Source organism: Indicator indicator, chromosome 12, assembly GCF_027791375.1.
Source record: "Indicator indicator isolate 239-I01 chromosome 12, UM_Iind_1.1, whole genome shotgun sequence".
NCBI classification, from domain to species: Eukaryota; Metazoa; Chordata; class Aves; order Piciformes; family Indicatoridae; genus Indicator; species Indicator indicator.
In genome coordinates, this window is record NC_072021.1 from 4844861 (window position 1) to 4870502 (window position 25642).

Sequence of the window (25642 nt, forward strand, 5' to 3'; positions counted from 1 at the left end):
CGCTGCTGCTGCCTGCCCGGAAGGCGGCCGCGCAAGTCGCGCTCTCCGGAGCAGCGGTGGCGGCGGCGACAGCAGCAGCAGCAGCAGCAAGATGGCCGCGGCCGCCGCCCCCGTTGCGCAGCAGAGGGGCGGAGCCCCGCAAGGCCGGGCCGGGCGCAGCAGGGAGCGAGCGTGGGGGAAGGCAAAGGAGCGACAGCTGTTCGCTTGAGCACCCCCGGCATCACCGCTGCCTTCCTTCCACCTGTGCCCCCACAGTGGTATTCAGCGCTGAGTCCCAGTCCCATCTGCAGAGGTAGCTTTTGCTACCCACCCTCACGACAGCAGCCCGCAGGTTCATAAACCCTCCCTTATCTTACCTCGCCCGGCTTTCCCTTCCCCTGCTGCTGCTTAATTAAGTAACGGTAAACGGTGGTTTTATAGTTGTGGTGACTTGCAGCTACCTGGAGAGGGGAGTATAGGAGGGAGTGCTCAGAGCTGGCCCCTTGCAGTGGTCGGAGCAGGCTCCTGCAGCTCAGCCTAGGGTAAAACGGCTAATCCTGCGCCCTCTTCCTGCCCACACATACCTTAATGTCTCATGAAAAGGCAAAGCCCTCGATCCATGAAGAAGGGCAGATTCAAATCCAGTGGCAGAAATAGCTACTTCCAGTGTTGCTAAGATGTGCACATTTACCTAGCTCATGTCTGTCTATGCTGCTCTAAGCTGCAACGAGCCAGGAGCTGTTTCTCAAGCTTTTCAGATATCCTTGTTCCTAAGACATCAATGTCCCAGGGAGAAGGAGGATGACCAGCAGAAGCTTTTAACTTATTTCAGTCATTTGGCTGAATTTCTCAAATATTTTACCCAGAAGAGTTCACGAAGGCTGCACAGGAAGTTTTTAATTGTAGAGCCAATGTGATACACATTGTAGATCCAATGCAAGTCTCTTGCCCCAGTCATTGCTGTTAGCAGCTAGGTTGGTTTTCCTTTCCTACAAACAACAGCCACAGCTTCTGCAGCAAGCAAAACTGGGAATGCTGCATCAAACTAGTGCCTGGCGTGGCCCTTTCTCAGTTAGGCCACCTAACTATGCAGCTAGATAGTGACCCAACAGCCAGAAACATTCTGCACTTTGCTCTAAGTGGTCTAGGGAGACAGAACTGTTCTCTTTCTTGTTTTCCATGAGGACAGTATCCCATCACATGTCCTGACCACAATGCAATTTATCTTCTGTTGTGCAAAGAATCATAGAATGGTCTGGGTTGGCAGGGACCTCGTCTAGTCCAAACCCCTCTGCAGTCAGCAGGGACATCCCCAACTACAGCAGGTTGCCCACAGCCCTCTTGAGCCTAACCCTGAATATCTCCAGGGATAGGGCCCCAACCACCTCCCTGGACAGCTCCCTCACGGTCCAGAACTTGTTCCTAATATCTAATCTAAATCTGCTCTTCTTTAGTCTAGAAGCCATCACTCCTTTCCTGTCACTTCTTCACTGTCTGCAGCTATTTGATGGGAAAAAAATAACTACTGCTTCAGCTTTCCTGAGTTGTTTAATTCATCCATGGGTAACGTGTTCACCTTCAGAAGATGAATTACAAGATAGTCCTCTGGGAGATGACAGTGAGCTTGTTGGCATTATTTGTAGCACATTGTTCAAATGAGTGTCTTTTGGAAGGGACAGTTTACCAATAATTAAGCTAAGCTTTACTTGATACGAAATTCAGAAGAGGCAAGTGTAATAAAAATTATATACATTTCATGACAGCATTCTAAGAGTTCAAGACTCAGAACAGTTGTGCTAATGAAGCTCTGGGGTTCAGCTGTTTTCATCTGCAGCAGCAACATTTGTCATATCCCCAGATGTTTAGTTTCTCACCACACCACACATCTTTATAAAGGAGGAAACATTTACATTGAGCAAGATGTGGCTAGATGTTAACACAGCATTTATTTCTTTTATGAGTTTGTAAGAACAATCAATTCCCAGCCATGAAGGAATGGCTCATACTGACTCTTTGCTCCAAATCTCTCTAATAAATATTGCTATTTTAGTATCATAATAATTTTTTTCATGTATCATAATAATTTTAGGGAAAGAATGCAGATTGTTTATTGTTTACATGATGGCTTTGTTCAATCAGTTTTCAGTGTAAATTACATTTGTTCTAATAGTATCAAAATCATAGAATTGTTAGGGTTGGAAGGGACCTCAGAGATCATCCAGTTCCAACTCCTCTGCCATGGGCAGGGACACCTCACAGTAGATCAGGTTGAGCAGATCCACATCCAACCTGGCCTTAAAAACATCTTCTAAAATCATTGCATTTTTTATGCTAAGTAAAATCATGAATAGTGAAGAAAGATCTGATTTTAAAGCAATATTTATAAATTAAATGAAGTGTCAAGACTTCAATTAAAAAAACCCCACAAACATTGAGTATTATGTTGTACTGGTAATTAAGAAACACTGAGTAGAAAAGCAATTAAAAAAACTTAGCACTTCAGAACTTTCAGGTGCACTTATCATCCACACATCACCCATTGGGAGCTGCCCCTTCGTAGAGGTAAGAGAAAGAGAAAGGTCACAGAGGTAAATGTCACAGAAGTAGATGTTCAGGTCAGTTTTAGTTTTCAGGAGCTCCTAACTCCCCTTCCCTGCTCAAACCACAGTTTTTTGGTTTTTTTTGGGGGGAGTGTAAGTAGGAGGAGGCAAAGGGGCACAGGGTAGATTTCCCATGCTTTTTGTTTGGAAGATCCCAATTTTTACAATCATAGAATCACTAAGGCTGGAAAAGACCTTTAGGATCATCAAGTCCAACCATAACCCAACTACCATGACCACTAAACCATGCCCTGAAGCACCACACCTCCAGCTTCTTGAACACTTCCAGGGATGGTGACCCTACCACCTCCCTGGGCAGCCTGTTCCAATCCCTCACCACTCTCTCAGTAAAAAAGTTTTCCCTCATGTCCCCTGGCACAAGTTAAACCCATTTCCTCCCATCCTATTGCTGGTTACTTTGGAGATGAGATCTCCACCAGCCTCACTCCAATCTCCTTTCAGGGAACTGTAGAGAGCAATGAGGTCTTCCCTCAGCCTTCTCCAGATTAAACAGCCCCCACATACGAGGGTTTGACAACCTCCAAACCCCTCACCAGCCTCATTTCTCTTCTCTGACTTGTCCTGATTCAGTTCCAACTTTGTCTTGGATGCTCTTCTAGCTTCTTTTCAATACCTGCTGTCAGCTCTTAATTTTTCTAGCTGTGGACCTTGAAGAAGGGTTTCATGTGAAAAGCAAAGCTGGAAATAAAAGCTGACTGAATAGAAACTTTTTCCAGGTCTTACAACTGCTTTTAAGAGTGTAAAATTGTCCCACCAGCAAAGTGCTACTCAACAGCTAGGATCTTTCTACTCTTTTCCTCTCTTTACAAGCAATTAAGAGTCAGACAGAGAAAGCCTCACATAGCTGGGCAGCCTTTAATAGTGAATGAGGTGGTGTGTGTGCTGTCAAGACAAAAGCTGATGACTAGAAATTTAAAGTGTTTTATACTTAACATTTGTAGTAATTATTTCGTAGTTTAAAAGGAATGCAATTAAAAAAAAAAAAAAAAGAAAAGAAAGCCCTACCCATTGTAACCTACCTGATGGGATTCATATTCATACTAGGGAGAAAAGAATTCAAGTTCTTGCATCCAGGATAATTCTAGTAAGTCACCTTGGCCTACACAAATAAAAAGGTGTATCATAAAGCTATCCTATACAAATCCTACATCCCAAAGTTTTCCAGAAGATTCGTGCTTCAAAAGTCTTTGCACTTCTACCATCAGACAACTGTTTGTACAGTGAATACAAAAAGATGCTTCAGATGATCACTCCTTGGAAAAGTGAGAAATTTGTACTACTGGAACTAAAAACTTGCATCAAGTAAGTTCCTTGATGTACTTTAGAGATAGATATAGATATAGATATAGATATATATAAAAGGGCATTCTTAAAAGTAGTGTCCATATGTCATGGCGATGTGTCAAGTTCCTTTAGCTCCCATTACAAATGTTCATTTGAGACCTCATAGAGTTCTTTGAGCTTGTCAAACTTTGACCCCCACTCTTGGAGGCAATCATAATTCAGATCTTCATCACCACTAACGGAGTCTAAGGAACTGAGGCTCCCTGCTAGAGAGCATTGCCCTTCTAAGCAGTAAAAATGAATAGTATCAGCTGGAAGACTCTGTAGATCGTTGTCTGCGTCCCAGATGATTTGAGACATGTATTCCTTTAAGTCTGGGATGCTGGAAACAGCTGATGTTGATTGGTTTTGATGTGCTTGTTTTGGAAGTGAGTTTCTTTTGGAGCCGGTGGGTGTCCTGGAGCGTGGAGCAGCTGCACTTGAGGAGAAGTGGGGAATGGTATGGAGAGGTTTCTTCAGTTCATCTATATCATAAGCATTCTGGGGAAAACAAACAAACACACACCCCCCAAAACAGACCAGGGTAAACATCAAGAGAAACAACACAAAAAGAAACAGGTTTTAAAAAAAAGTTTTAAAACTCAATGCAGGACAAAAGTGGATTCTGTGAGCTCTCTACAAGCTGAAGAGAGGGCATAGTTCAGAGAGCTAAGTTTTGATCATACCATTGTGGTCATTCTGACCATCTGCATAATGATAGTCTTCATAGAATGATTCACAGAATGGTTTGGGTTGGAGGGGACCTCCAAGATCATCTGGTTCTAACCCCCCTGCCATGGGCAAGGACACTTCCCACTAGATCAGGTTGCTCAAAGCCTCATCCAGCCTGGCCTTAAATATCTCATGGGAGGGGGCATCCACAACCTCCCTTCAGCTAAATCAAAAATGCTGTGTGCAGAGCAACCCCCTACAGGTAGCTAGAGATGACTGGCATCAAGAGAGATACAGACTGGGTTGAAACAGAAGCTTCCTACTCAAGAGTACTCCAGGTTAAAATAAACCAAACCATAAAAGCCAATTGGGTAAGGACAATACATTAAATAAAGGTCTAGGAAAGGAAGGTGAGAAGGGGATGGATTTTGAAAGACCATGTTGAAGCTGCACCATACCTGGTCACGTTCTCCACCTCCTTCTTCATTATAATTAAAGACATTTTCTCTGACATCCTCCCAGCTTTCACGTTCTTCAGGAATGTGGTAAATTCCTCCTTTCCGAAACCCTGAGCTTCCCCACTGACTCCACACTGTGTAAGAGACCAAGAGTGCTGGAAGAAATAAAGACACATACTTGTTGTTTGAGGTGCCAAAGAACAATGCATGATAAGCAAGTACTTATATGACTTCTGAGACATTAAATTAGCTCTTATAATTCGACAACCAAATTCCCAGGTAAGAAATGAGTAATTGTTAATACATCAAACAACTTCTACTGAGCAATGTAAAGAATCATCTATGGATATTACTTCATAAACTTCATTAAAAGGGTATTTTACTTACCTAAAGGAATCCATTTAAATAGAAGGCATTTTGGCCAATCTCTGGCCTTTCACCAATCCTGAGTAAATAAGATACCCAAAGTAAGTAAAACACTGTTTTAATGAAGGTTACCAGCGTAAAGAAACTGCAGAGTCTTTACTATTCTGAGATGTGTATGCATGATCTCATGGTGTTACTAACTGATCAACCAAAGTGCAGCTGAAACCTGAGACATTGGGGACATCTCTTACTGCCCCACACTCTTAATGAGGCTTGCCTGTCCGGATCAGAAATGCCTAGAGGAAGATCTCTTCCTTCCCAGTATGTGAATGGCAGGTACTAGCTGTAGGTCATAGAATGGTCTGGGTTGGAAGGGACCTCCAAAGGTCATTCAGTCCAACCCCTTCTGCAGTCAGCAGGGGCATCCTCAACTAGATCAGGCTGGCCAGAGTCCTGTTGAGCCTCACCTTGAATATCTCCAGGGATGGGGCCTGCACCACCTCCCTGGGCAACCCTTTCAAGTGTTCCACCACACTCGTGGTAAAGGTCCTGCTATTACAAATGTGAGGGCTCAGGGCAGGTGGGATTTTCAGATGGATGTGACTGCACAAAGATTTGCACACAGAGATGGAAAACTGTCACTTAAGAAGGACTGAAGAGAAGTGATTCTAAAAGATAGAAGTCCTAAAACTACTAGAACTGGCCTCAACTAAAGTGTAACTATGTGCTGATGTCTGTCCCTTAGCATCCTCAAATGAACTCCCAGCTGGTGATCTCCAGAAAAAGTGAAACACTGATCACAACATCCAAGGGTAAAGCAGACTTGATTCAATGCAGCAAGGTATGAAAGAAAGAAAGAAAGAAGGTACTGGTTTTCCTACCTAGGAAGACAAGGAGGCACATGCTAATTGCCAGAATAGAGCCAGAGCTGAGTCCAACGGGTCTTGCAGCCTTCACCTGGCTTATTTCACACCATCTGCCTCTGTAACCTTCAGGGCACTGGCAGATTGTCTTGTCTTGGGATTGAGCCACACAGGTACCCCCATTTCTACAGGTCCAGTGCCCACAAGGTGATGATGTACAGTGTCTGAGCCCTGTAAGGCTGTCAGTCACTTCTACTTTCCCAGCTGGACACCTGAATAACAAAAGAAGATGACATCTTTTAGGCAAGCAGGGCACTTCAGGTACTGGAAGGCTGCTCTAAGGTCTCCCTGGAGCCTTCTCTTCTCCAGGCTGAACAGCCTGTCCCCATAGGGTGGGTTCTCCAGCCCGCTAGTCATATTGGTGGCTCTTTTCTGGATCCACTCCAGCAGCTCCATGTCCCTCTTATGCTGGGGACACCAGAACTGGAGGCAGTGCTGCAGGTGGGGTCTCAGCAGAACAGAGCAGAGGGGCGGAATCCCTTCCCTGTCCTACTGCTCTCCCTGCTTTTGATGCAGCTCAGCACACAGCTGCCTGCTGGGCTTCCAGTGACCATTGCTGGCTCACAGGGAGTTTGTCATCAGCTGACAATCCCAAGTCCTTCTCCTCCAGACTGCTCTCAAGCCACTCCTCACACAGCCTGGATTTGTGCTTGCGATTGCCTGGGTGTAGGACCTTGCACTTGGTCTTGCTGAGCTTCCTGAGGTTGGCTTGGGGCCACCTCTCCAGCCTGTCCAAGAATGACCCTATTGGCTTTTAGGACTGCAGAGACCAAGTGATTTCTTCTGAGAGGTAATTGAACAGAAGTGGCCATATTTTAGATGAGTGGAAGGAATTCAAGTGGCTCCTTCTCTCAGTCCTGCATGTAAGTTTGGGGGTTTCTAAACAGAAATGTCTTTATTTTGATTTTCTGGTTTTAATATATATTTTGAAATTTTTCTTTAAAGAGTGGATCATAGAATCATAGAATTGTTAGGGTTGGAAGGGACCTCAAGGCTCATCCAGTTCCAACCCCCCTGCCATGGGCAGGGACACCTCACACTACAGCAGGTTGCTCACAGCCACATCCAGCCTGGATGCAAAAACCTCCAGGGATGAGGCTTCCACCACCTCCCTGGGCAACCTGTGCCAGTGTCTCACCACCCTCATGGGGAAGAATTTCTTCCTAACATCCAATCTCAATCTACCCATTTCTAGTTTAGCTTCACTCCCCCCAGTCCTATCACTCTCTGACACCCTAAAAAGTCCCTCCCCAGCTTTCTTGGAGCCCCCTTCAGATACTGGAAGGCCACAAGAAAGTGTCCTTGGAGCCTTCTCTTCTCCAGACTGAACAGCCCCAACTCTCTCAGTCTGTCCTCTTAGCAGAGCAGCTCCAGCCCTCTGCTCATCCTGATGGCTCTTCTCTGGACATGTTCCAGCACCTCCAGGTACTTCTTGTAATCTTCTCCAAGGAACTAAATTGTTTAGGATACCACAGCTGGTGGGCTTTGGTTCTGACCCTGCACAGCCTGGTTTAGAATTCAGGTTTATGAAAGCGTAATTTTGAAAAATCTCATTGATTCTTCTCAACTTCATTACAGAAAAATATATGTAAATGTATATATATAGCATACAGAAGATATGTTTTCTAAATATATAGACACAATATAAACATCCTACATAGAAATAACTATATTTTCACACAGAGAAGGTGTGGCAGTTTTAGGCTGATGCCTATGAAATTTTTCACAGATCTTGAAAGTGGTAGAATGTAAATAAATTACCATTGGATGTAAAGGGAAAATAATGATAAGGTCTAATTGATCCCATTGATAACTAACATAAGGTTAGTTGTATAAACTGTTCTCTTCTCTTTCTTGGCTCTTCACTCCACCTGATACCAGCTGGTGGCTTTTGCTTGGCTGTTGCTGACCTTGGCTGCATTCTTGTTGTGGCTAAGTAACTAAGAGCTACTCTCTGCTCTTCTCTTTTCCCTTGCACAAGGGAGAAGGGGGTGGAGAGGGGGAAGCTATTGGTAATCCTCTGGTTTTGTCCAGGGGGGTCTTTGTGTTGTTTATAAATTGTAAATACCTGTAAATGCTGTATATTTTGTACATATTCACTGCATTCCATATTTCTAGATTTTAGTTTGCTTGTACATGGAGCTTCATTTGCCTCCATCCCAAACTGAACTGGTCTGGCAATTTTATTTTGGGGGTAATTCTCCACGTTAGTTGGGAGGCAATGTCAACCCACCATACAAGGACACCCCAAAACTTTTGCAATCCACCTTTTATCAAAAGGCATTTCACTCCCTCACTAGCCTGTGATCTTCTCACCATGGAAAAAAAACCAAAACAGTGTAATAAATAGGTTCCATACCAGACTTGCAGGAAAAGGCAAGTTTGGTCCATGATGAGAGATGAGATGTAAAGAAAGATTTGCCCATGGAAAGCCGCTTTCTGGCAAGCAGCTGCAGGGAGGTTCACTGTTAGAAGCAAGTTGCCTGAAATAAGGTGGCAAGAAAGAGCTTCCCAACCACCCAGCCCTGGACGCAAAGCAAAGCTTCTTGTACCGGCATTCGTATTTTCTCCACAGGTCTACACACAGGAAAGGGCTGTAACAGGGCTGGCTGCTGCAGGCACTGGAGTGGCAGCCCATGGTGACCCCTTGGCGCCTCAGAATCAGGCCAAACTCTGTGCTTCTGCCTTCCACCAGAAGACGTTGACCATTCAGCTGGACATCACGCATACAACCTGCACCAAAGCAGGGGAGTGTGCAGAGAAATACATCAGGTTAGCATCTTCCCCATCTCAAGCCTTGCAGCACAGTAGAAAACTTGAAACTTTTTTTTTTTTTTAAAGATCCTTCTACTGCTTTATTTTAATATTATTTTAGAAGAAGAGCTACAGGACCTGTGTGTGTGTGTGCTCTGATCAATACTTCTTCAGGACAGCTTGGTTGTACCAGTGCAGTGATTCGACAGAGCTTGGCTATGAACCAGAACACCTCCACTAAATTGATCAAGATTTAAAATATCATAGAATCATAGAATTGTCAGGGTTGGAAGGGACATCAAGGATCATCTAGTTCCAACCCCCCTGCCATGGCCAGGGACACCTCACACTACAGCAGGTTGCTCACAGCCACATCCAGCCTGGCTGCAAAAACCTCCAGGGATGAAGCTTCCACCACCTCCCTGGGCAACCTGTGCCAGTGTCTCACCACCCTCATGGGGAAGAATTTCTTCCTAACATCCAATCTGAATCTACCCATTTCTAGTTTTGCTCCATTCCCCCAAATCCTACCCAACATCTTAAGAAGTCCCTTCTCAGCTTTCTTGTAGCCTCCTTCAGATACTGGAAGGCCACAAGAAGGTCTCCTTGGAGCCTTCTCTTCTCCAGACTGAACAACTCCATCTCTCTCAGTCTGTCTCCAGAAGAGAGTGCTCCAGCCTCCTGCTCATCTTAACAGCCCTTCTCTGGACACCTTCCAGCACCTCCAGATCTTTCTGATCTTAAAAGTGAAGCTGAATGAGAAGCAGTTGAATGGAAAAAGCTATCTCCTTGCTGAGCCACAATCTCAGAGCCCTAGGACCTCACTCCAGGAGACGGAGAGTGCATCATAAATTGCCTTGCTAATCCTCCTCCTACCTGTTGTATCTGTCCCTTAAACTCTTCTGAAGCAAAAAGAGAGTGAAGATCCCAGCAGGAGTTCCCTCCTTGGAGCCTTTGGCATGGGAAGTAGAATTTTTAAGTGCTATTTTTTAACACCTGCAGGAAATCTCACATCTTCACTAGAACCACATACAATGGCAAATAGAGAGCTCTGCGTTCCCTAGTAGAGGAGTTGGGATTCTCGGGAACAGTAATCTCCATGGCAATTCTTAACTGGGTTTTGGGCTCTCCAATACACTTTTAGGCTTTAGTTCCGTCCTCCTTTTAGGAACCCATCGTATCACTCACCTTGGAAATCGCTCTCTGAATGATTGGGAAGGCGGTTTCCCAGCACAATGCTTGCCCAGTCCATTTCAAACCATCTGTTGGTACCCAGGACAGAGGTCACTTCCCGATCCCCTCCACCACCATTAACCCGCAGGGTAAACTCATTGTTGTAGCGCTCCATGGCCAGGAGAACCCACTGGCCGTTGTTTATCCGTGATGTCCTCATTCTCAGAGAGTGATTTTTGTTCCCCAGGCTGAAGTTAATGCTAAAGAAACCCTCGACCACCTAGAGGGAGATGATGAAGATCCTTAATAACAGAAATGTGCTTATAAAATGTTGTTAAAATGTCCTTCCTCAAGAAATGGACCCTGAGTGTTTAAACTGAAAATGGCACTCCAGATAAAAATGACCACTAGTAAATACAGGTCCAGGAATTATCAACTCTTTTTCTCACGGTCCACTTCTAATTCACATGAACCTTTTTATCAGTCTTCTCCCTACTGCTGTCTACCTCCAAGTCATCATGGAATGGCTTCAGCTGGAAGGGACCTCATAGAGCCTCTACTCCAACCTTCCTGCCATGGAACTACACTTGGTTGCCCAAGGCCTTATCCAATCTGGCCTTGAACACCTCCAGGGAGGAGGTATCCACAACCACTCTGGCAACCTATTCCAGAGTGTCACCACCCTCATACTGAAGAACTTCTTCTTAAGAACCTGTTCTCCCCCAGCTTCAAACCATTCCCCCTTGCTTGTCTCTAAACACCCTTATGGAAGGTCCCTCTGCAGCCTTCCTGTAGGCTTTCTTCAGGTATTGGAAGGCAGTTTTAAGGTCTTCCCATGGTCTTCTCCAGGCTGACCCTCCTGTTACAATTGGAATAATGACAAATTAAGAGCACTGAGGCAGGATGGCTTTTGGACTGCTGACCTCCAGCCTGATGTATCCATTGCCATCTGCAGAGGCCAAGCTGAGGAGGGTGCTGTGGGTGATCCGGGTGCGCACCATCAGCTGGATCTGAGTGCTGTGAGTGCTGAGGATGCTTCTGGGCTCATAATGGATCCAACTGTCCCTTCCAAAAGCCCATTCTGGAAGAACTAAGCACCACACACAGGAAAACAAAGCCACCAACAGTTAATCTGAGTTCAGTGTCACACAAATCCAAAGAGCACCCAGCTTACCCTGGGGCATTTACTCTGGTTCTCAGGACACGAAACATCAAATGGTCAAGAGGCTCAATCTCTGCACTCTCTTTTCTTCTCACTGTTTCTCCTCTCTCTTTTCTTTCTTGAAGTGTGTTTTCTTTTCTCCTTTATCTTATCCCCCTCATGTTATTATTCCTAGCCCACTGTTTGCTCCCTCTGCAGCTCCAGGGTCTAGTTGATAAGCAGGGATGGCTTTTCTTGGGGCATTACTCCTGCCCCCCAGCCATCTGCTCCTTGCTGCGAGCATGGCTCAGCCATTCATAAAACACCAGCTGAACGCCAGCATTTTGGAGCCAAATACATCAGAAGAAGCTGGAAGCAACCAAAATTTTCCTGTGGTGCCAGGATATAACTTTTAGATTGTGAGTAATCACTTCTGGAGCACTTGGTTTGTCTCACAGCAGTGAGGGGTAGGAGCCAATACAGCAGTGGACTTGTGAACCAGCATCCCAAGATAATGCAAAAGAGAGTAAGATTTAAATTTAAGCAGGTGTTGTAAGGCACTGATGCTGATTATAGACTGTTGTGATCAACCCTATTGTACCCAGAGGGAGAAGGCAGAGATACAGGACAGGTAAAGTCCCAGTAAAAACACCTGTGAATCACTTCTGATTTCTGAATGGTGTTTAAATTTTGCACTTCTTTACAGTGTTCCTGAGGTTTTCACTACCCATCCTTGCATACTTTTGTCCTGTGACAGATATTTCATGCTGATTTTGTGCAGGGTAACCTGTTTGCTGGAGCCAGCTTGATACTATGTCCCCACACTCATCCAATGCTGTATCTAGGGGCATTGTGTATCCTTCAGCTCATCCTAGTGACAGATACAAGTGCAATTCTCTCTGGTTTACAGATGGAAAATTTGACCTGACCATAAGTTGAGGGGTATGTCCCCAGGTTTCCCAGAGAGAACATACCAAGCTGGCAACCTCATCACTTGTATAACTGAGGTGCAAATAGTGCCATGTTCATTAAGCTCTGATCAGAGGAAGACAGCACAACGTAGGACATTTCATCTCTCACCACTGAGAAACAAAAATGCTGTGATCAACAGCACCAAACAACCCAAACAGCCACTTGACTCTGATGCAGAGTAATGCACACCTCAGGAAGACCCTCATCTGTGAGATGATCTTCATTCAACAAGAGTTGGAAGGCTCTTCATGTAGCTGTAGGTCTAAATCACCCCCAGAGTACAGCATGGTCTTGTTATGCTACTGGGTTCAGATTCAGACCACTATGTTTGAAGTTGTTCCCACAGATCCTCACCAGGAATTTCTCCCTAGCCCCTGCAGTACCTTTTTCACATGTTGGTCCAGTGTATCCTGGGGAGCAGTCACAGTGAAAGAAATCCCAACCACCAACACACTTGCCATGGGTGCCACAGGAGGTCACCCCACCCCTCTGGCACATTTCATCCGTAAGGACACAGCCAGGAGTGCTGTTCAAAGACTCTGCAGGGTGCTCCAAATCATAGACCTGGAAAAGGACGGAGAAGCCTCACATCAGATGTCTGCAGTTAACAGCAGTAAACCCCAGACTGGTCTGAGGAGCCCTACCTGACTATCAACTATGACATTGCGTATGCAGCCAATGAACCCTCTGAAACGCCTTTGGGAATGGTGGTGAGGCAAAATCTTCTTAACTCCACCCAGCTGCAAGGGCTGATGGCCACTGAAAAGTCTATTCATGCTGTAGGGGAGAGAGAGAGAAAGAACTAGTGGCATGAAAAATACAGCAACTATTTCCTTAGCCCTTTGGACTAATTTTGTTTCCAGTTCTTGTTGCTAGTTGTTTGGGGTTTGGTTTTGGTTTTTGTTTGTTTTTACCTTTGAGATCCCACAGTCTCTCCAGAGGCTTCACAGGCAGACAGATCTGCCTGGGACATCTTCTTACTGATGCTGTCATTGTCTCTAACTGAGACATTTACACAGTGGTCAAGAATCATCTTGATTTTCTAGAGAAAGGCATCCAGACACATACACACATCTTAATTACTCATTTCACTTAGCAGAAAGGAGGATGATAACTAACAGTTACAGTGCTGGAAACTTTATTAAAATGATAAAACCTTTCCCCAGATAGTAACCTGGAAGGTTATTGCACTTGGTGTGTAACTAAGGAGCCACACAACAGGAAGATCTAATTCTACCATGACAAGTCACTGACACAGCAGAGGGCAGATGGGATTTTCTTGGGAGCTTTCTACCAAATCAAAACCCAGAGAGGCAATCTAGCAGAGTAGACTGTCTGCCAGGCTCCCCATCTCACATCCTGATATGCCTCTCAGCTTGTCTTATGTGGGAGAGGAAGGGGAAGTCTAGCAGATGCCTTCACCATCAGCAAGATGTTCCCCTTACATGAAAGCATATCTGCACCCTTTGTGCTGCATGTCTAAAGTCACTTCTTGGGGCAAGGTTTCCTGCCCTGAGAAATTAAGGATTTTTCACTTCATCAGTCTAGGAAGAACTTAGCCCCTGGATTTGGGGAAGGGCTATTTAGAAGGGCTTGAAGTGATAGGATGAAGGGCAATGGTTTGAAACTGGAGCAGGGCAGATTTAGGTTGGACATCAGGAGGAAGTTCTGCACAATGAGAGTGGTGAAACACTGGAACAGGCTGCCCAGGGAGGTGGTTGAGGTCCTCTCCCTGGAGACATTCAAGACCAGAGTGGATGTGGCTCTGTGCAGCCTGCTGTAGTTGGAGGTGTCCCTGCTGAGTGCAGGAAGTTTGGACAAGATGCCCTTTGAGACTCCCTTTCAACCCAATGCAATCTGTGAATCTGTGAATTATCACAGCTCTGCAGTCTAAGCAAGAGATAAGATCATCAAACAAAGAAAACAGCAGGACCAGTTTTAAAATTGGATTGAACTTCTCCAGTCCTTATTCTGTTTCATTGCTTCAAGACTAAGGTGACATCTGAGCTGACAAACTTCAATCTCTGCTGTTGCAGAGACGACAAAAGACATTCATAAAATAACTCTACAGAAGGGAGGAAAGACTTGGAAAAACAACTAGGTCCATGGATTAGTGCTTCCCCAGGACTGTCCATATTTACACTTGCCTTTCCATCACTTATAACCTTGATGTGGTGCCAGCGGCGATCTGCAACCTGAACCTTTTGTGACAGCTGCAGGAAGAGCTCAGCAGAGCTGTGGCTCACGGTCAGCGAGGGGACACCCCCAGAGAGCTCTGCAAAGGAGAGACTTATTGGAGACATGCTGACTGTGTTCCCCCCCAAACTCAGATGAAACAGCTGTTGCAGCTAGGTTTTAATAGGAGGAGTTCCTCAGTTTAGAAGAATCCAACTTCTGCCACAGTGCCACAGGACACAAACTTAGGCACACTAGCAAATTGTGCTGCGTTCTCCTTATTCTCCAAAAAGTAACTTTCTGAACCATTTTTTTCCCCAAACACCTTACCAGCTGTGAGTAGAATCTCACCTTCACAAAGACACAAAGAACAAATACTCTCCAAGGTGGCTAACCTAAAGCAAGGAAATCTTCCTGTTCTCCAGGTTGCCCTCGTGCCACTGGTCCGTGGTACAGCAGAAGGCCATCAGCGACTTCAGTGATGAACTCTAAGGAGATGTGGGTCTCAAAGCAAGGCTTAAGAGGAGGGAACCAGGCATAACCTTGGCCTCTGAAGCTGTGTTTGGTCTGCTGGCAGTCTGGTCCATGGAAATTCGCAGGACATTTGCATCTATTAAAAAACATAAAAGCAAAATTCCACCACCCAAGCAGAAGTCATGAAGGGCTCCTGTAACACTGATCAAAGGTGCTCAGAAGAGGCTGGACAGTTTTTTTTCTGCTTTCCTATGTTGGGATGACCATTTTCAAGTGAACAGGCTCAAGGCTTGACTTCTGGAAGGGCCCAGGCTCATTCTGAACTAGTAGAGTACCACCTTTTTATTTCACCTTCATGCTACTCTATCTATAAGTTATCATTTTTGGAGAAAAAGTGAGGCAAGAAATGTGGGGAAGAGGTGAAGTGGCCTAAATGATGTGATTAAGCATTTGACAGCACTAAGGTAAGCTGCACAAATAAAAAAGAACATTTTGCAGAGTGGCATTAATGGAACTGGTGCAACCTGCAACATTTCTCAAAGTTTGGCCAGAGACCATGACAAACCCAAGAACTTGCCTGAAAATAAAGAGGTTGCTTTCCAAGACCTCCATGTGAAGTGTAACAAAACTCAGGTTTGCCACAGTGAGGAGACACCCAGGGATGCCTCCTCAAGCTTCCAGTCACAGAATCACAGAAACAACCAGGTTGGAAAAGACCTCAGAGATCATCAAGTCCAACCTGTCACCTAACACCACCTGACAACTCAACCATGGCTCCAAGTGCCACATCCAATCTCTTTTTGAACACCTCCAGGAATGGTGACTCCACCACCTCCCTAGGCAGCTCATTCCATGGCCAATTACTCTTTCTATGAAGAACTTTCTCCTCACCTCAAGCCTAAACTTCCCCCTGCACAGCTTGAGACTGTGTCCTCTTGTTCTGGTGCTGGCTGCCTGGGAGAAGAGACCAACCCCCTCCTGGCTGCAACCTCCCTTCAGGTAGTTGTAGACAGCAATGAGGTCTGCCCTGAGCCTCCTCTTCTCCAGGCTAAACACCCCCAGCTCCCTCAGCCTCTCCTCACAGGGCTGTGCTCCAGACCCCTCCCCAGCCTTGCTGCCCTTCTCTGGACACGTCCAAGTAACTCAAATGTCCTTCTGAAATTGAAGGTCCCAGAACTGGACACAGCACTCAAGGTGTGGTCTAACCAGAGCTGAGCACAGGGCAGGATGACTTCCCTGCTCCTGCTGGCCACACTATTCCTGATGCAGGCCAGGATGCCTTTGGCTGCCTTGGCTACAGTCATCCCCCTTACAGACTGAATTAGGAGCACTTTGTTTGAACACCAGGCAAAGCTTTACCAACCTGTAGCCCAAATCAGTATCCATGCAGGTGCCACCGTTGAGACAAGGGTTTGTCTGGTATGAGGAGCAGGAGAGGTGAGGAGCCTCCCGAGCTGCACAGCCACACAGGGCATGACTCAGGACTGTCACAGACACCAGTGAAACGCTTCCAGCTGTGGTGATTGTTGGCACATGAGTCTGTTCATGCTTGCTGATGCATCCGCTGCTGTGAGTGCAGTTTGCAGTCAGGCACTCATCGATGCCAATTTGGGTGATGTTTATACCCAAGATGTTTTCCAGCTGTGGAGAACAATTAGTTGCATTTAGCTGACTTTTTTAGGAGGTTTGAGCTAGTCCCTGGCTAGGATACTAGTTGTAATTAGGAAAATTCCAGAGATGTTTGAGTGAAAGTTAAATAATGTAAGGGACTGGAGACAGAAGGATAACAATAGATAGGTTAATATAATCCCATTGGTGTACTGAAAGCCTTGTATCTTGCAGCAGAGTTTGTTTGCTCTCCTTACCTGCTCACTCTCTGCTGCTCTGCTTTGGCTTTGGGGCTGTGCCATCTTCCCTCTAACCTTAGACTTCTCTAGTTTTGCTTCTCTGAAGGTATGGGGGGTGCCAAGAGGGAGTATGTGGTTCTGTAGCTTTCTTGGGGCCCTTTGTGCCCGAGAGGGGACAAAGAGCTGAATCAAAGGCACAGGGGGGTTCTGTGCTGTTGTTATGCTATATATAGACATACATGTAAATACAATTTATACCTGTTTACTGCTTTTTATACTGTTACATTTAGTTTCTTTTGTAAATACAATTCCATTTTTACTTCCAAGTTCTGAGTGTGGTGAGATTTGCTCTCTGGAGCAGATTAATAACCGACAAATAGGTTACTGGGGGGGATCTAATTCAACCCATAACACTTTTCCACAGGAAGAAAACCCACACATAACAGCAGTGAAAAGCCCAGATCATAAGTGGTTGCTGTGACTCGTCCTTCCATCTGCCTCACCCTATCCAGCCAAAGGCAGCTCAGCCTGGCACCTGAGCAAAGCTTCGGTGTAAGTCAGTTGTAGAAGGATGTAGGTCAGTTGTAGGTCTAGGGAGGTTCTTCTCCCCCTCTATTCTGCCCTGGTGAGACCACAGCTGCAATCCTGTGTCCAGTTTGGGGCTCCCCAGTTCAAGAGAGACAGAGACCTGCTGGAGGGAATCCAGTGAGAGCCACGAGGATGCTTAGGGGACTCAAACATCTCCCCTGTGAAGAGAGACTGAGAGCCCTGGGGCTGTTTAGTCTGGAGAAGAGAAGGCTGAGAGGGATCTGATCAATGTCTATCAATATCTGAGGGGTGGGTGTCAAGTGGAGGGGGCCAGGCTCCTTTGGGTGGTGCACAGGAATAAGACAAGGAACAAAAGGTACAAACTTGAACAAAGAAGATTTCACCTCAACATGAGGAGAAACTTCTTTACAGTGAGGGTGACAGAGCCCTGGAGCAGGCTGCCCAGAGAGGTTGTGGAGTCTCCTTCTCTGGAGACTTTCCAAGCCCACCTGGATGCATTCCTGTGCAGACTGCCCTGGGTGATGCTGCTCTGGCAGGGGGGTTGGACTGGATGATCTCTGGAGGTGCCTTGCAACCTCTGATGTACTGTGGTACTGTGATAATGAGGAAGCACTTAGAAGACAAAATTATTGCCATATTCACCACAAGCTGAGTGGATAATCACTGATGGTTCTGATGGATTACTTAGAAAGCATTTTAGCTGTTTTTTTTAGCTTAAAAATACTGGGAAGGGTGGACAGGCATTGGGCAGTGCAGAAATACTTTTTCTAACAGAGTGAGTGAGTTGGTACTCCAGCACTGATTCTAACCATAACTCTTATTGCAGCCTCTGTACCAAGAGGCACACTACCAACAGAGCCAGTCATTTAACTCTTAGCCATAATTTTTTTTTGTGCAAGAGGGGCAGGAACTTTACTAAATTGTTAATGCTCATTTCCGACTTGGTTTTCCCCTGGAGAGTGGTTCTTCCATGTATTCACAGAATGGTTTATGCTGGAAGGGACCTTCATGGTCACCTAGTTAACAAACCCCCTGCCACGGGCAGGGATACCTTCCACTAGATCAGGTTGCTCAAGGCCTCATCCAGCCTGGCCTTGAACACCTCCAGGGAGGCGGCATCCCTGGGCAGCCTGTTCCAGAGTCTCACCACCCTCATACTGAAGAACTTCTTCCTAAGATCCAGTTTAAACCTGCTCTCCCTCAGCTTCAAACCATTCCCCCTTGTCCTGTCTCTAGACACCCTCAGGAAAAGACCCTCTGCAGCCTTCCTGGAGGATCCCTTCAGCTGTTGGAAGGCAGCTCTAAGGTCCCCCCAGAGTCTTCTCCAGGCTGAACACCCCCAGCTCCCTCAGCCTGTCCTCACAGCAGAGCTGCTCCAGCCCTTGGATCATCTTTGTGGCCTCCTCTGGACTCTCTCCAGCAGCTCTGTGTCCTCCTTCTGCTGGGGACACCAGAACTGGAGGCAGGATTGGAGGTGGGGTCTCAGCAGAGCAGAGTCAAGGGGCAGAATCCCCTCTCCTGCCCTGCTGCCCACACTCCTTTGGCTGCAGCCCAGCACACAGCTGCCTGCTGGGCTGCAGGAGGGCACTGCTGGCTCCTGGGGAGCTGCTCAGCAACTGCCACCCTCAGGTCTTTCTTCAGGGCTCCTCTCAATCCACTCTGCACTCAGCCTGGATTTGTGCCTGGGATTGGCCTGGCCCCCACTAGGCAGTGGATGTTACCTGAACAGACACGATGAGAAGATGCTGTGGTTCCATAAGTAGTATGGATACTTACCCAGGCTCTGGAGGCTGCTACATTGCCATTAAGTTTTTCTGCTTTATAATAAGGTGGCCCATAGACTGCAAACCAGACATCAACCCCTGGGGTTTGACTTGGGCTATTCAAGACACTGAAAATGTGAACATTTTCTGGTTGGGCAGATAGAATTTCTGAAAGCAGCTTCTTCATCTGGTAGTATTTACTCTCTTTTCCAGGGGACTGGGCTATGAATTCTTCTGGAGTGATATCTGGAATAGAAGTTAAAAACCTGTCAAACACAAATCTTGCAGCTGCTGTAGCAACACAAGAGAAGAACACCACAGAATCAATATTAAGCTTCTACAAAATGGACTCAATTCCCATTTCAGGGGTATTTGCATTTTTTTTAGGCTCTGAATTTTTCCATGCTGGTTTCTACCCAGGATTCTGACTCTTATTAAATTTCATTTTAAAAATTCTTTTAAATCAGAAACACATTTAAGAAGATTTTACTTTTCCACAAGGGATTGTGGAATTTGGTGAATTTCAGGCAGGCACTTTTTCAAATCAAGTTTTTTCCTGAAATAGAAATTGCTGGTTTTATTGTTAAAAAGTTGGTTTAGAATTCTTTCTTTTTTTGTCTTCTGCACCAGACAAGGACTTCTTGCTGTCTTTTTTCTCCCTGGATGCTCCTTCACATGCAAACAAAGCTGCATTTTCAAAGCCTTACCTAGAAAACTGTTAACTCTCATCCCATGTCTACAAGCATTAGAACTCCAAGCAACACAGCAATGAAATTACAGAGGTAGAATTCAATATTTTGATCCTAACACAGTTTTTCACACTGCTTACCTTTTATTTGTATAGAACCAGCATTATGAAGGGCATCATCTTTGATTTCCTTCACTATGACCTTTACAGTTGAGACAACATCTGGCCAGACTCCATCAATGACTCTAACTCTTATGTTGTATGTCCCTGGTGGAGTCCCTTCTTTAATAGTCAGCAAACCTGAGTTATCATTAAGGATAAAGTACCTGTAATAAGAGTTAAACCAAGGAACAAGCAATGAGAAGTTCAAAAGCTAAGCAGTAATTATCATCACTGATGGTTTTTCTGACCCACTTCCTTTTTGGAAAGCTATCAAAGAAACCAGATGTGTTCCTGCAAGAAGGGATGAAGCAGAACAGAACTTCTTTACATTGCCTTCTGTTGGCTCCTAATGACTTTTTCACCAGCAGATCAAGTAGGTTTCCTCCTGCTTCTATTCCATATTGTCTGTGTAGGAGGACTCTGGCTACTATAGCCATAACTTTGGAAACAGGGCAAACTCCTAGTTCAGATGTGGTCATTGCAGGGACTCCTCTGTCAAAACCTCCAAATGGCACTTGTCCATCCCAACCCCAGCCACAATCCAGACACCTGGGTGTACAAATAAGGTCTTAAAGCCAATGGTGACACAGAAACACCATCTCTCCAGGAGGATGGAGGTTAGTGGGTGTTTTTCCTGCAGCACACTGATCCTGATTAAGGGGATGAATGTGAGCAGGAGTTTAGAATGGTGCTTAGCCCATTGGGCAGTGGGAGGCAGACTGGTTTGACATGCACCATTATTTACTGCAGCCTCACACTCACAAGGGCTTTTGGGAAGCTACATACAAGGTCTAACCAATAAAATGCTTTCACACATTTTTTTTCTCTCCTTCCCCCCACCCCTCCAATAAAAAGAGAGGAGGGGAAAGGGAGAAAGGGGGAAAGGGAGAAAGGGGGAAAGGGAGAAAGGGGGAAAGGGGGAAAGGGAGAAAGGGAGAAAGGGAGAAAGGGGGAAAGGGGGAAAGGGGGAAAGGGGGAAAGGGAGAAAGGGGGAAAGGGAGAAAGGGGGAAAGGGGGAAAGGGGGAAAGTGGGAAAGGGGGAAAGGGGGAAAGGGGGAAAGGGGGAAAGGGGGAAAGGGGGAAAGGGGGAAAGGGGGAAAGGGGGAAAGGGGGAAAGGGGGAAAGGGGGAAAGGGGGAAAGAGGGAAAGAGGGAAAGAGGGAAAGAGGGAAAGAGGGAAAGAGGGAAAGAGAAAGGCAGCTTAAATATTTTTGGATGGCTTTGTCTGTGGGCAAGTTGTCTATACAATTCCCTCAGCTCCCATCTTTCTCTTCAAATACCTTGACGTTTTCCCTTCAAATTGGTAGATTTTGTGATCCCAGTCATCATCATCAGGGGCATTGACCTGGCCCAGTACAGTTGTGGGGAGGATGCCTAAAACAACACAGTATGTAAGTGGCACAGTTGGACCTCTCACATGTACTCAAGCAGGTTGGCCATTCACTTTTTTCTGGTTTGCCTTAAGTCTCAGACCTCTACACAAATAGTTGTGGGAGAACCTGAGCTCCTGAGAGAAGATGTGCACCAGTTTGCACACGGTGTCCTGCTCAGCTGGTGTTTGATGTATGGCTACATAGATTTAATCATAAAATGGCTTAGGTTGGAAGGGACCTCAGAGATCTTCTTCTCCAGCCTCTCAGCCATGAGTAGGGATGCCTCTCAACTAGACTTCAAGAGGTGGCTGCAATGAAAAGCAATGGGAAGGAGAAAAGAAAAGCCACCTCTGAGGAAAGAGGCTTTTACCTCTGAAATGTTAATGCTGCTGGGAAACTGCACCTGAAAACAAGGAACCAGCATCAAGTTTGATAAAAAGATGCATAGAATAGCAGCCAGCTCTGCTTTTCCTTCAAGGCTGGCTCAGTTCATTCCACAAAACAAGTGGCCCAGAGCACTGTGCCCCACATACCTCCTTCTCTCTGGTGGGGCTTAAGCATCACACCCAGGGCAGTGCTGGAGGTGTTTTAAGCAATGTGTGGAGCTGGTGCTTAGGGACATGGTCTAGTGCTGACTCTTTAGTGCTGGGTGCAATATTTGACTGGATGATCTTGGAGGTCTCTTCCCAACCTGATGTTTTCTGTGATTCTGTGAACTCAGTAGCTGAAATTTTAGCTTAAGTGGAACAGGACAGAATCCTGTGAACCTCTGTAATGGGTTGAAGAACCACAGAGGGAAAAAAAGGGTCCTCCAGAAGTACCAGAGAGTACAAGGAGGTGGACACAGGAAAGTGTAATCCTTGTTATTTCATTCCCATCATCCTGCACCCCTTATATAAACAGACACTACTGTCTGTTCTGCCCTTTTTTTCCTCCCTCTCTGCTCCCATCACATCAGGCCATGATCTCTTGTTTGGTATTTCAGGGGAGGTTTTTGGTCTTGAGCAGCCTGGCTAATTTTTGCTGCACAGTTCTGGCCTAGGTTGAGGAGGGGAAGTAGGGAGGCATGGGGAAGGGGGAGCATTGAGACCTGGTTTTTGGCCTGGCTGGGGAGAAGGCTTTGGAAGGTTTTGACCTAGTGAGGTTTTGGAAAAGCCAAGGTGGAGAACTGGGCTGAGGCTGAATATGAATTTGCATATTTTGTATATATTTGTGAAGAGAATTTCCATTTAAATTTTCAATTCTGTGGAGCATTTTTATTTTCCTCCTTGTGGTAGTTTTAGGCTGTGGCTAGAAAATTTTCTGCAGATGTTCAACAGAAAGCAATAGAATGCAAATAGATCACCACTGGATGCAAGAGGGAAAATAATGATAAGGTCTAAATAATCCCAATGGTCTGAAAAATAACACAAAGTTAGTTGTGTAAACTAACTCTTTCCTCTTTTTGGTTTCTTTGCTCTAGCTGGTTGCTTGCTGACTTTGGCTGTGTTTCTTTGTTGTGGCTAGCAGCCTACTCCCTGCTCTTCTCTCTCTCTTTTTCACCTTGTATAGGGTGGGGGAAGGGAGCAGGGAGGGGGAAGCTATTAGTAGCCTGCTGGGTTTGTCCAGGGGAGTTCTTGTGTTGTTTATAAATTGTAAATACAGATAAATGTTGTATATTTTGTACATATTCCTTGCATTCCATATTTCTAGATTACTTAGTTGTGTAAACTAACTGTTTCCTCTTTTTAGTTTCTTCACTGTACCTGATTGCTTGCTGACCTTGGCTGCGTTTCTTTGTCGTGGCTAAGTACTAACAGCCTACTCCCTGCTCTTCTCTCTCTCTCTTTTACCTTTTATAGGGTGGGGGAAGGTAGCAGGGAGGGGGAAGCTGTTGGTAGCCACCTGGTTTTGTCCAGGGGAGCTCTTGTAGTATTTATAAATTGTAAATACGTGTAAGTATTGTATGTTTTGTACATATCACAGAATCAACCAGGTTGGAAGAGACCTCCAAGATCATCAAGTCCACCTGATCACCCAACCCTATCTAATCAACCAGACCATGGCACTAAGTGTCTCTTCCAGTTTCTTCTTAAACACCTCTAGGGACGTCCACCCCACCATTTCCCTGGGCAGTCCATTCCAATGGCCAATCTCTCTTTCTGGGAAGAACTTTTTTCTAAGATCAAGCCTAAACTTCGCCTTGCACAGCTTGGGCCTGTGTCCTCTTGTTATTCATTGCATTTCATATTTCTAGATTGTAGTGTGCTTGTAAATACAGCTTCATTTGCTTTCAGCTGAGCTGGGCTGGCAAATTTAATGTCGGGGGGTAATTTCAACCCACCACATTCCTTTGGGGGGGTGGAGAGGGAGGGGTAAAATAGCTTTCTGTCCACTCAAACCAAGGCAACCTCACAGCTGCTCCTTTGAGGGGGTGGGGATGTAAAATGGCTTTTTGTTCACTCAATCCAAGACAACCTCACAGCTACTCCTTTGACCTTACTGTCTCACTTTAAAGCAAGCATTGGGGAGCAATTTACCATCATAGCTGTAAATGAGACACTCTGTGTAGCCAGCAGAATGCGGGTGGTCGTTTTGGTCGCCAATATTCACGGTCAGCGTGTTGGTGGAGCTCATTGGGGGGAGCCCGCTGTCCGTGATCAGGATGGGCAGGTAGAACACCTTCTGCACTTCCCTGTCAAAGGTACGCAGTGCGGTGAGCAAGGCACTGCCGTTGTGGAAGTCCTGCAAGTTGAAGTCAGTCAGGCTGTCTGAGTGGCTGAGAAGGTGAAAGGAGAAAGGCGCTCCGTGAGCAGCAGTGTCTCGGTCCTTAGCATACAGCAGCGTAGAGGTCTCGTTCATCTGGACAGCCTGTGGAGAAGCTGTGTTTTCCCACACCACTGGGTTATAATGAGCCTCAAACTCTGGCCCATTGTCATTTACATCCTGCAGAGCCACTAAAACAGTGGCACTGCCAGTCAGAGAGGGCTGCCCCATGTCAGTGGCGACGACAATGAGTTGGTACTGTGTCACCGTTTCATAATCCAGCAGTTCTGCCACCATCACCCATCCATCACTAGCCACAGAGAACTGGCCATCTGGGTCAGACTTGTTCAGCAGGTGGAAAGAAAACCTTCCATTCACGCCAGAATCCAAGTCAACAGCAGAAACCTGAACAACTTTGGTGCCAACAGAGGAGTCTTCCCCTAGCGCAGCCACTTCATAGAACTGGGGGTAGAAGACAGGAGCGTGGTCATTAGAGTCCTCCACATAGATCACACAGTGAGTGATGCTGAAGAAGTCCATGTCCTCTGCTTTCACAGTCAAATTGAACACCCTCTCATGAGGCTTCTCAAAGTCAACTTGCTTTCGTAGCCTGATAAATCCACAGTTATTGACTTCATCTGTCTCTATGGAGAATTTGTGGTCATCGTCCCCATCAAGGATGCTGAAGGTCACCATGGCATTTTCTCCCTCATCTCTGTCCACAGCAGACACCACTGCCACCTCCGTGTTAATACTTGCATTCTCAGAGACAAACGCAGTGTAGATCCTTTGCAGGAAGACTGGAGCGTGGTCGTTTACATCGGAGACCGAAATAGTGGCAGTGCCTGTCCCGGCGAGACCCCCTCCATCTCTGGCCTCAACCACTACTAGGTACCTGTCTTCCTTCTCCCGATCCAAGGCCCCAAGCACTGTGTAGATGGTGCCACTAACTGAATCAATGGAGAACAAGTTCAGGTTAATTTCATTCTGGACATTCTGGATGATGCTGTATGTCAGCACAGCGTTCCGACCAGCCTTCGGGTCATCCAGATCCACCGCCGTCATGTCCATCACGGGAGTGTCTGCTGGAGAATCCTCAGGGATGTGGCCCACGAAGCACCCATCCAACACGCAGAGGAAAAGGGGTGCATTGTCATTCACATCCCTCACCTCTATGATCACATCTGCAAAGCCAGTCAGGCCCTCCCCACCCTCATCCGTCGCGAGCACCAGGAAGCGCCACGTTGATCGCTTCTCCCGGTCCAACCTTTTATTTGCACTGATCTCGCCTGTCTTCTCATTGATGCTGAACTCACTGCTGGCCCCCTGGCCATGCAGGGAATAGATAATGGCATTTTGATCAGCTGCTTGGTCAGGGTCTGTTGCAGAAACCTGGAAGAAGCCACAGCAGGTAAGTAGAAGTAAAGGGGAAACCACTGTTCTTGCAGTGATGGCTCTTCACAGAATCACAGAAACATTCAGGTT

General features: G+C 46.1%; 1 protein-coding gene across 1 annotated transcript in view; it reads right to left on the bottom strand.

Annotated features, from left to right (window-relative positions):
- Positions 1-4022: 4022 nt before the first annotated feature.
- Positions 4023-25642, bottom strand: part of LOC128970333 (neural-cadherin-like) — a 56973-nt gene continuing 35353 nt past the window's right edge. The window contains exons 18-33 of the mRNA XM_054385455.1: positions 23932-25549; positions 21320-21413; positions 20020-20204; positions 19204-19436; positions 16395-16672; positions 14953-15167; positions 14530-14657; positions 13297-13424; positions 13027-13159; positions 12766-12946; positions 11193-11359; positions 10285-10549; positions 8895-9075; positions 6301-6554; positions 5054-5208; positions 4023-4424 (exon numbers count right to left, since the gene is read on the bottom strand). Coding sequence (XP_054241430.1) covers positions 4023-4424; positions 5054-5208; positions 6301-6554; positions 8895-9075; positions 10285-10549; positions 11193-11359; positions 12766-12946; positions 13027-13159; positions 13297-13424; positions 14530-14657; positions 14953-15167; positions 16395-16672; positions 19204-19436; positions 20020-20204; positions 21320-21413; positions 23932-25549 — 4617 coding nt within the window. The remainder of the gene's footprint in view (positions 4425-5053; positions 5209-6300; positions 6555-8894; positions 9076-10284; positions 10550-11192; positions 11360-12765; positions 12947-13026; positions 13160-13296; positions 13425-14529; positions 14658-14952; positions 15168-16394; positions 16673-19203; positions 19437-20019; positions 20205-21319; positions 21414-23931; positions 25550-25642) is intronic.